The sequence below is a fragment of the Mustela putorius genome, unplaced genomic scaffold, assembly GCF_011764305.1.
Source record: "Mustela putorius furo isolate JIRA1106 unplaced genomic scaffold, ASM1176430v1.1 tig00000145_pilon_pilon_pilon, whole genome shotgun sequence".
Lineage (NCBI taxonomy): Eukaryota > Metazoa > Chordata > Mammalia > Carnivora > Mustelidae > Mustela > Mustela putorius.
In genome coordinates this window covers 26,725,673-26,736,785 of record NW_025421294.1, presented here as the reverse complement: position 1 = coordinate 26,736,785, position 11,113 = coordinate 26,725,673, and the positions used below count along the sequence as shown (strand labels likewise).

General features: G+C 56.4%; 1 protein-coding gene across 1 annotated transcript in view; it reads left to right on the top strand.

Annotated features, from left to right (window-relative positions):
* The first annotated feature begins 472 nt into the window (after positions 1–472).
* Positions 473–11,113, top strand: part of TCF7 (transcription factor 7) — a 33,394-nt gene continuing 22,753 nt past the window's right edge. The window contains 3 exon segments of the mRNA XM_045075505.1: positions 473–926; positions 1,092–1,158; positions 1,661–1,785. Of these exon segments, the coding sequence (XP_044931440.1) occupies positions 675–926; positions 1,092–1,158; positions 1,661–1,785 (444 nt within the window). The 5' untranslated portion in view covers positions 473–674.

Here is an 11,113-nt window from a genome sequence, read left to right as displayed (position 1 = left end):
ACAGGACAGAGAACGGGAATTTGAGGAATCCTAACCCTGAAAGCCGGGGTTCGCGCAGTCTCGAACAGCCTCCCACCTCCAGGAAGCCCCGTTTCAAGCCCTGGACACACTGGCTGGCTCACCGACGCAATTACACCTAGGCTTGCGTTCCAGCTCCCGCTGCAGGGCCTAGGGGATCCGGTCCCTCGGCACTTGGGGGAGAACCTGGGTGCAGAGCGGGAATCCCTTATTGTAGGTGAGGAAGCTGGGTGAGGAGTCTCCTTTAGAGTTCCCACATTTCGGAAGAAAGGTCCGGACGCCAGAGTGACGCCGGGGAGAGCGAGCCCTTTAAGATCGTGCGCGCTGCTCGCGTCCCAGCCTCTCCGGGGAGAGGAGGGGCTGGGCGGGGCGACTTTGGCCCCCGCCCACCCATAGGACCCGCCCCCGGCGTTCCCGCCCCGCCCCCCGCACTGGGCCCGCGGCGCCTTTGATGTTCGGACCCGCCAGCTCCAGGAGCCGCTCAGCCTGGCGCCCGCGCCCCGCGCCCGCAGCCCGCCCAGGCGGAGTCAGCCCGCGCTCCGCCCGCCGTGCTTCGAGCTCGGAGGTCCGGACTCCGGGCTCGCCGCCTGCCGGGCCGGTTCCGCGCCCCGAACTCCCGCGCCCCGCGCCCCGCTCCCCGGCGGGCGGAGCGCACCATGCCGCAGCTGGACTCCGGCGGGGGCGGCGCGGGCGGGGGCGACGACCTGGGCGCGCCTGACGAACTGCTGGCCTTCCAGGACGAGGGCGAGGAGCAGGACGACAAGAGTCGCGACAGCGCCGCGGGCCCCGAGCGCGACCTGGCCGAGCTCAAGTCGTCGTTGGTCAATGAGTCCGAGGGCGCGGCGGGCGGCGCGGGGGTCCCGGGGGCCGGCACCGGGGCCCGCGACGAGGCGGAGGTCGGGGGTGAGGTGAGCGCCGGCCCGTGCCCCGCGCCTCTCCCGCGCCCGCCGTTCCCCGCGCCCGGCCGGCCCCGCCCCGCCCTCCCGGGCCCCCGGGGTACCCATCCCTCAGACCCCTTCTGCCCCGGGCCGCGAGCTCGGCGCCCCTCACGGTCCCTCTGGATCTCCCCGCAGGCGCTCGGACGGGAGCACGCTTCGCAGAGACTTTTCCCGGACAAACTTCCAGAGTCTCTGGAGGACGGTGAGTTTCGGCCCGCCTCCCCTCCACTCGCTAAGGGTCCGGGTGGGACAGGGGGGCCTCCGAGGACGGGGTTGGGGGCACCGGAGGGCCACCCCCCACGGCAGATCAAGGAGGCGGCAAAGCCAGGGCGGGGGGAGTTGGGGGCGGGTTTCCCGGGCGCCGCTGGGCTCGAGTCACTTCCGGTGCCCTGACCTTTATAGGAGTAAACAGACCCCCGCCATCTCCGCCTCCCCTCCTGCCCAGGTGACTGCCTAATCCCCAGCCTTCAGGAGAAAGCGTTGGCCCAGGTTCCTTGGCCAGAGGGCGGGCTGGGGGTCAAGTAGGGGCCGCCAAGGGGAGGCCTGAACTCGTGGTCCTTCGTCGGAACAGAGGCACCTGGGGCCCGTGCCTTCTCCGGTCACACGTGAGCGGGACCCCTCGGCAGTTCTTTCTCTGGAGAGCAGACTGCTTCCAGCCCGAGCCACCCAGTCGGGCACGTCTGACCCAGCTGTGGTTTTTCCAGGCCTGAAGGCCCCGGAGTGCGCCAGCGGCATGTACAAAGACACCGTCTACTCCGCCTTCAATCTGCTCATGCACTACCCTCCCCCCTCGGGAGCAGGGCAGCACCCCCAGCCGCAGCCCCCGCTGGTAAGTGGCCCCGGCAGCCGGGCAGGCCTTGTGCTTGTTACCTCCTTGACCAGGTATGTGGGACATGGGCAACAAGTGACTTCTGCCTAGAACAAGATAGATGAGAACTGTTCTGGTGCTTTTTCCCATACACACCCAGTGGGATCTGAACCAGGAGAACTTTGCTGAAGGAAGGAGAGAGACCACCCTAGGCACCCTCTTCTCTCCAGCTGTTGGCTTTTGTCTTCCTAAGTTGCTCACAAGCAGGTGCAGGCCCTTGTCCTGGTGCTAGGTAATGCCAGGGTAGAGTCTTTTCCCAGAATTTGTTGGGTAATGTTGGTAGGGTGATCTTAGCTGTGGAGTTAGTAGTTTGCCTACTCCCCCAGCCTAAGCTCCAAGCCTGGGTGTTTGGAGAAATGGGCAGAAAGGCTAGTGTGTTTCAGAGCTCCTCCTTGTGCAGGAGAAACAGGCTGTACTCACTCTCCCCTTATTGTCATGAATACCCCCTTGCCAGAGAAAGACCCGGGAGAGCAGACTGCCTCCAGCCCGAGCCACCTGGGCTAGGCTAGCCACTGAACGCTAGGTGTAGAAAGCATTTTCTCTCATAAGCTCTGGGAAGGGTTAGCAGAGGTATTTCAAATCAGTGGTGTGGGTAAGGGGCCCGTTTAATGACTTCGCTAATTGAATATGTTTAAGCGCTTCAAAAAGATTCCGTGATTATTACAAACCATGCTTTTCTGCCTCATTGGTACAGATGATCTAAAGGGTGAAGAGCCTATTCTGAGTGCATTGGAGCAGTACAACTGCACTTAAAAAAAAGTTGAGATTAGTGGTTCAGACTGTCCTCAGCTGGCCTAAGTCGAGGGTGAGATTAGAGCGCCTGGAGTACACCAAGTGTTTGGGGAACTCTGGTGGCTGTAAATGGAGGCCCAGTGCGGAGGCTCACATGGCTAGTTGGGGGGGGGTCACCTCCGAGGGAAGAGGATGACTGCCAGGCTGTTTCAGATCGGGAGGGAGGAGGGTTGCTTCTGAAAGCTGTTTTCATGCTGAAGCTGCTGGGAGGTGAGAAGACAGATTGAGGCTTCTCTCTAGAAACCCCAGAATGGAAAACTTGGTTAACTGTTGACTGTAGGAATGAGCTCCTTGCCCCTTAGACTCCATGTTTTCTCATAGGCAGAAGCAGCATGTTGGTTGAGTGGTTCTTCTGCTCTAGGGTGGTTCTGTCTATGAGGTGCTCACTTCTTTCAAGTCTGTGGGGCAAGGGGTTGCCCTCTGACCTTGCCACCTGATGCAGAGCCTCTCTCCAGAGATCTCTGCCCTACTCAAGTGGATGCTAAGCATAGATGCTTCCTGGGTTTCTTAGAACGTCTAAACCCTTAGATTTTGGGCCAACTTGATATAACACAGTGCTGCCAAATTGCTAGCAGGTGAGTTGCTTGCACAGGGTGCTGGGGTCACCGTGACAGCCTTGAGTAGACGAAAGACCTAGGCCCTAGAACAGTCCTAGGAGGGGCAGCTCCCCTCCAGGCTCTTGTGATTCCACAGCGGTCCAGGGAAGAGGCAGGATTTCTGCGTTCCTTTCATGGCTTGGGCCAGTGGGAGAGTGCCCAGAGTGGGAGGGCCTCGTTTTCTTTAAGGGTGTGGTAACGGGACCATTTGGTGTCCTTAAGCTCACACTGGTCATAGTGTAGGCGGATGGATGGCCAACTCCAACAGTCAGGATTGGGGTGGGGGGTGAGGGCAGAAACATCACTATTACCCTGGCCCGTGTCATTTGTTTTTTCAACTTGGGCATCTTTCTTAAGCTATAGCAGAGGCTTTTCTGTATAGTACAGTCTCCTATAGAGGTAAATTCCCTTGCCCTACTCCCCACCCTGCTGCAGCCTCCCACTGCCTGGTTTCTGGGAAACACTGGAGGAGGAGGACCAGCTCTGGAGCTGATGTTCCATGTGCTGAAACCAGCTGTTCTGTGGGGCTGGGGACAAGGATAGATTCAAGGGCCTAAGTTGGGGTGACACCAGGTGGGGAAGATGTCCATGAATATAGGGGAGCCTCTTTTAAGCAAACCTGATAGTTAAAAGTGAATAGCAAATCGGGGTAGTTGCTTGTATTAACCTGAAAAGTTGTGTGGATGTTTAAAATACTATTGGTTTTAAAACGCAAATTTGATTGACTCCATGTTTTGGGAGCACATATAACAGAAAAGATACTCTTATAGTGGGTCTGAAGTCCATTGTAGGGCCTTGAGGAAAAACTGCCTTTGGAGGTTTCTTCCCAAGCTCTGCTTTCCTAAACCCCTCTTTATGGGGACAGATGTCATGCTGTCCCGCCCCTGCCTGTGGGGAACTAGGCCCCTGGCCCCCTTTGCCCTCTCTGAGAGAATCCAGGCAGTCGACAGTTGTGAAGTGTTCTTAAGGCCAGTCGCCTAACCTCCCCACACAGTGGGGAAAGCCCATGCCAGGGTCCTCCTCTATCCACTTGTGGGCGGCATGCCCATGTGGTTACCATGTTGGATGTCTCTAAGTGGGCAGACTCAAATCTTGCCGGGGCGGCGGACCAAATGACCACCTCACAGCCAGCTGCCAGTGGGTAGAGGAAGATTTTTTTTTTCCTAAAAGGGTGCTTCTTTTCTGGTACGTGGCTTCTAGTGAATTCAGTTTTGGGAAGGGAGAATTAGGTCAAAGTTTATTTCATGGCTGATGTTTGTGAGGCATCTAATGTGGGCTTGCAGACTGTTCCCGGCCTCAACCAGTAGTCGCTCCTTGTTTCTGTTTTGTTTGTTCTGTTTTGCTCTGAGATTGGGGGTGGGAGTAGAAGGGCCAGTAAGCTTGTCCTGGGCCTGACTTTGAGGAAATTCTGGGACGAATAAGGCATCGCTCCCTAGGAAACTCAGACTCTTGGATGGGTGAGACTGCCGGACTGGCGCAGATCTTCTCAGAAAAAAAGATGAGGGCAGGTTGCTCTTGGGGTCCTTTCTGTGGGCTCCACTTGGAGTCTATGACCTGGAAGGCTGCTGAGCCTTTTGCCGTTTAGATGAAATGTCCAGAATAAGCAAATCTGTAGAGATGGGGCACAAATGAGTGGTTGCCAGGGGCTGAGCGAAGATGGGAATGGGGGTTGATTGCTAATGGGTAAGGGGTTCCTTTTTGGGGTGATGAATGTGTTCTGGAATTAGACGGTGGTGATGGGTACACAACCTTGTGAATACATTAAAACCGCTGAACTGTATACTTTTAACAGTAAATTTTATGATATGCAAATTACATCTCAGTTGAAAAAAAGGAAAAGACTGAGCCTTTTGGCTCTTGCAGGGACTTGGGGCCGTTCCCTAGGCCTGACCTCTGCAGCTGTCCCAGTGTGTGTGCATGCCCCTCAAGCCATGGGCTTGGGCATCAGTTCCAATGTCGGGGAACCCAGGAGGCAGTGGACTCATGGTTGGGTTCCAGGCCGTTGAGCTCACATTCCCAGACTCCAGGGTCTGAGGTCAGATGAGGGCTGAGAAACAAGCCCTTGTGGGGAGCAGGAGGTGCACGTATGAGCAAGACTTGAGCAGAGGAAGGAAGTGCTGCTGACACAAGCCACCATGTCCAGGGAAGCTCTGCAGAGATGCACCCACCCAGCCCTCCATAGCCTCAGAGAGAGGGAGCAGCCTGGTGTTGCTGGGGACAGTTAGTGAGGGTTGATCATCAGCCCTGGTTGGAGTGAACCTTGTTAGAAGGGGTCTGGCATCAGGCCGGGCACCCGAGAGATCACAACCAGCCTCTGCCTCTGGGAGTGCCTGGCCGAGTGGAGGAGACAGATGACCAGACAGCCCTGGTTGGAGGGGTGCTGTCACAGAAAGCCCTGCTGGGGCATCCTGGGTGGAGCTGGCCCCCATGTGGGCTCTGGGCTGTGGAGGAGGGTCCACCAAGCAACTTCCTGAAGGTGCAGATTTGGCCAGCACATGAGCACAAAGAGTACCGGGCTCCCCTCCAAACACGCCAGATCTCCCACTTCTCCACTTTAGTCTCCATCTAAAGCCCAGCCTCGGCCATCACTCACCCAGAAGGCAGTAACGGCCACCTCGGGGCTCCCTCTGCCTTGACCTTGGCATCCCTCCCCCAAACCCCTGCCCTAACCCCCAACCCAGGCTCCCCACAGCAGCCCAGCAAGAGAAGATCCCTTCTCTTGCCTGCTGAAACCCCACAGTGGCTTTCCATTGCTCTGGGAGTAAGGTCCAAACCACTCACCACAGCCCTAGTGCCTGGGTGGGCCAGCCCTGCGGATAGCACCCCCTTGTCTGCACCATACTCTTCCTCTTTCCCTGAATAGCAGCTACTGCACTGTCTCCCTCTGCTTCCCACTCATCCTGTTCTTTCCACCTCAGGACTTTTGCCCTTGTTCTCTCAGTTAGGAATTCTCTTCCCTAGCTCTCAGATAGCTGCCACCTTCTCATTTGTCCTTCAGGGCCGAATTAAAATATCACTTACCCAGAAACACCTCCTGTGAACATCCAAGTGGGGCCCTCTATCATTCCCCCAGGCCTTTGCTGCATCACCCACCTTGGTTCTCCAGGCCATAGTGGGTGGCCTTGCTTTATGATGCACTCGTTCGTTGTACTGAGGCTAAAGGCAGCCCATTTGTCCAAAGTGTCTCTCTACCTTCGTCTCCTCATTCACACAGTGGGAGTGGTGAGCCCTCCTCCCAGAGCTGGAGTGTGGAGTGGAGGCAGCAGTGCCTGCATGTCCTGGGCTTGGGAGGTGGGGGTTTGGCCATAATTGATCCCTTTTCCCTTGCTCTCCTGGCTCATCTGGGGCTAGTGGTGGCTCAGTGGTTAGACTTCCATCTGGAGGGTTGTATCTCTACTTTGGGTCCCAGGGGCCTGGGGGTCAGAGCCCTGGGGGCCAGCTTGGGACAGGGGCACAGGTATATAGGCCACTTTATTTATTTATTTATTTATTTATTTATTTGAGAGAGAGAGCATGAGCGAGGAGGTCAGAGAGAGAAGCAGACTCCCTGTGGAGCTGGGAGCCTGATGCGGGACTTGATCCCGGGACTCCAGGATCATGACCTGAGCCGAAGGCAGTCGTCCAACCAACTGAGCCACCCAGGCGTCCCTCTTTCTTTCTTTTTTTAAGGTTTATTTATTCTAAGAGAAAGAGTAAGCAAGCAAGCGGAGGGAGGGGCAAAGGGAGAAGGAGAGAATCTCAAGCAGACTCCCCACTGAGCAGGGAGCCCCACATGGGTCTGGATCCCAAGACCCTGAGATCGTGACCTGAGCTGAAATCCGGACTCAGACAGTCAACCAACCGAGTCACCCAGGCATCCTGTGTATGGGCCCCTTTTTTGCTCCCGTACCTCACCTAGGAATTCTTGGGAGGGGGAAGTACTGTTCTTGGAGCCAGGATGGGAGCCCTCACTGCTCAGTCCATCCTGAGATCCTCTCCTACCATGCCCAAAGACTCATCTGAAAGGAGGCCCCCCTTCCCCAGCCATCTAGAAGCCCTTTGTGTAAGACGTTACCCAGACCGTTCTCAGACCTTGGCTCACATGGTCACCCGTGCCTGCACCCTGTCATGTCTTGCCCCAGTTCTTCCCCTGGTGTGGGGGTACATATTTGCACCCCCAGATGGTGCCCACCGACAGCATCTTTGTTATCCCTCAGGCAGCTTCTAGTTTGCTCACAGCTTGCCTTCCTTGCCAGTGGGAATGATGCTATGTACAAATCACTCCTTAGTTTCCTTTTTGATTATTTTTTTGGAGCAATACTCTGAAGGAAAATTACCAGGTCAAAAGGCAGGAAAAATCGGGGGTATCTGGCTGGTTCGGTGGGTAGAGCATGAGACTCTTGATCTTGGGGTCGTGCATGTGAGCCCCACACCTGGGGTAGGGATTACATAAAAGAATAAAATCTTAAAAATAAAATGGTAGCAATAGTTAGAGCATTTTGCTCCCCTCCAGCGCCGGTTTGCTGTGGGTTCCTTGCAGTGTCTAATCACTCAAAGTCCCAACATGGAGTTTCTTCTTTTCTGTTGTTCATTTAATAGGTTCATGGTGGGAAATGGGACTTAAAAGTTATTTTGACTTGCATTCCTTCCTGACTTGGAAGACTTGTGGTATTTGGAAAATCTGCAGGCCCCAGGGTGCGACTTTACTTTCAGGGTGCCATCTTGCTGCCTTTCAGGGTCAGGAGAGCAGCACAAAGCAGGCTCCTCCTGCAGACCCCTGCCGCCGTCGTCCCCAGGGGCTGCAGTTACCGACCGCTGCCCACTCCTCTAGCTCAGTGGGCTGGCGGGGCTGACAGAGCCCTGCGTTGGTCACCAAGGCCCAGTAGTCTTCACCCAGTTGTCCTAGGGTTTTACTAAGCCACTTCCATAGTTCTGCCTCCCTCCCCAGGTGCTCCGAGATGCAGGTGTGAGTGGGGCAGAAGAGGGATGGGCTTCAGGGCAGCCTCCCTAAGGCTGCTTGGGACCCATGGCCTCTTGGGTCTCCTGAGTCTCCTAAGACCACAGCCTACCCCTTGCCCCTGCAGCAAAGGCGTTTCAGCTGAGCGGTGAGAATGGACTCGGGGGGCCCTGCTTGCAAGTCAAATGACTGCTGAGGTCAGGCTGGATGAGGGTGGGTCCAGTTGCAGGGAGGGGCAGGGGTGCTGCCGCCTCCCTAGGAGCTCCTCAGTGCCTGTGGTCCTGAAGCCATACAGTGACACTCCCTCACGCCTTGTGACTGGCTGCTTCCTGCCGCTGTGTACAAACAAGACTCTGGTGGAGGAAACAGGTGTTTTATCAGGTCACAGGGCCCCCCTTCCCCAACAGTACAGTGCACAGATCTTTGGGTAACCACCCTCCTTCTACCAGTAGGGACAGGAGGCCAGGTCAGGGAAGGGACCTATCCAAGGCCCCTTAGAGTCACAGAAAGGGAAAGCATTGTCTGGAAGACTCACCCTCAAATTCTGTATCTGCCACTCCTTGGCTGAGAGACCCTGCATGAGTTCCTTAACTGCTGGAAGCCCGAGTTTCCTCAACTAGAAACGAGAAGGAGGGTTCTGACCTCCTTGGGTTCCTGGGGCAGGCAGTGTGTGTGGGGTCCCTGGTACATGGCCGATGCTATGAGTATTAAATACGGGGGAGGGGCGGGTTACTAACACGGGGTGAAGAGCTCTCCTGCAAAGGGTGCTGTGCTAGGTGGCGGGGGGGTGCTTCTGAAGCTGAGCTGGGATGCAGCCCCCTCACCTGCTGCCCCTCAGCTCATTAGCTGGCTCCCCTGTGGCAGCGTGGAACACAGTGGCGCCAGGGCCTCAGCTGGCCTGTGACAGAGTGGCTGCTGTATCTAGAATCCTGGTTCCAGGCCCTTTTTGGCCTTTCTGAGCCCCTGCATGCTTGGCCTTGGCTCAGCACAGAGGGGTGATAGTCTCTACCCCACCGAGCTCAAGCCTCTTGAGGCAGAGACTCTCCTGGGGGCTCACAGTTAACTTCAAGGTTCTGTCCAAGTTGGATGAAAGGCAACAAGGAAGGAGAGGCTGGTTGGGTGGCAGCCAGAAGAGCTTCCTGAGAAGACAAGCTCGAACCCTGCCCAGGTGAAGTGGGAGAACGCTCTGGGGGCGGGGCAGTTTCAGCAGAGAAGAACAGAAATGAGTATGTTCTTGGTCATTGGAAGGGCACTGCAAAGCCTGGGGTCCATGAGGAGCATGAGTGAGGCTGGAGAAGAGCCAGCAGGGAGGGCCCAGCATGTGACCTTGATATGCAGGCAGCACTGGTCCCAGAGCCCAGGAGTGGCTGGTGGGCACACGCAGTGTGTTGGCAGCAAGAAGGGCCAGGCGGGGGACGCCTGGGTGGCTCAGTTGGTTAAGCAGCTGCCTTTGGCTCAGGTCATGATCCCAGCATCCTGGGATTGAGTCCAGAGTCGGGCTCCTTGCTCAGCGGGGAGCCTGCTTCTCCCTCTGCCTCTGCCTGCCATTCTGTCTGCCTGTGCTCTCTCTCTCTCTGACAAATAAATAAAATCTTAAAAAAAAAAAAAAAAAAAAAAAAAAAAAAGAAGGGCCAGGCATTGACTATTGGCTGATGGTATGAGTTGGACATGGACGGGAAGGCAGACAGGGCTAGCAGCTGGGGCAGAGTGGACGCTGGGAGGCCCTGAGCTGGTAAGAGGAGTGCGAAAGGCCAAGGGAGGGGGTAGGCTTTGGGCAAGGGAGACCCAGTGTGCTGACACAAGGCTGACACAAGGAAACAGAGCCTCAGAGGTGGATGTTTGCATTTTCATTTGACTCCCAGTCTCTCTCTCTGGAGTCATGAGCCCAGGGTCTTGGCCTCCTGTTGACTGAGAGGAACAGAAGCCCAGAGGTCAGGTCCCTTGGTCCGCTGGTGATTTGGCCAGGGCATAAAGAGCTCCTCTTCTCAGCTCTGTCTTTAGCAGGACTCTGGTCTGGGCAGGGTCTCTGAGAACCTTGAACATTGACAGCTTCTTCTTTCAGGCAGTGGGGTCCCGACACTGACAGATCCAGCATGCTTGGGTTTTGCTCCTGGGCACCACCGCTCTCCCTTGAAAAGATGTGGCCTTAGCATGCATAGTCTCTCAGGTGGGTCCCGGGTGGGTCTGTCCTGGTCATAGGGTTTGGCCTGTTCCGGTCCTGCTGGAACCTTGAACTCCCCTTGGCGCAGTCCCCTCATGCATGGAGGGTCAGTCCCTGCTGGATGGGGGTCATGGCCTGGGCTAAGGCCAAGATGGGCAGGAGTCTGGCCCTTTACTGTGGCGGGGCTGCCAGTGGAGCTTGTTCTGTGGAGACTGACTGCCTGGGCTTTGCTAGAGACATGGTCTTAGAGCCCAGAGGAAGATTGGTGACAGAGCTTTTGTCCATAGCCCACTCCCTAACCAGGACTCCCTGGAGGTCAGAGGAAGCAGACATTCTGCCAAATAAGCTTCCTCTACCCCTCCCATTAAGAGGGCCAATTATTTCTCTCTCCAGAGACAGGAAAGTTGTTGGGGCCTCACATTGTCTTCTGCTTCTCAATGACGAATGCATGGCTAAGGCATGGGTAGGCAGGACATGGCCCACCCCAAGAAGAGTGGGCTTTGGGGATTGGCAGTTAGGGCTGCCCCTCCCCACCATGTGTGGGCTGCCTACCCAGGTTTGGCACATCTCCCCCTCCCAGAAAGCCCAGTTTGCCCCTGAAGGCAGGAAGCCAAAGGACATGGCCACCTTCCCTCCTGGCTGTGTGATCTCAAGCAAATCTCTTAACCTTTCTAGGTCTCAGTTTCCTTCTCTATAGCTCAGTGGGCTCCCTGGCCAGGAAAGATTTCTGAGGTTCAAAGAAGTGTGGGCTGGAGACACCTGCCACTCAGGTGGGCCTCAGGGGGTGTTTGCTGGCCTTGCCGG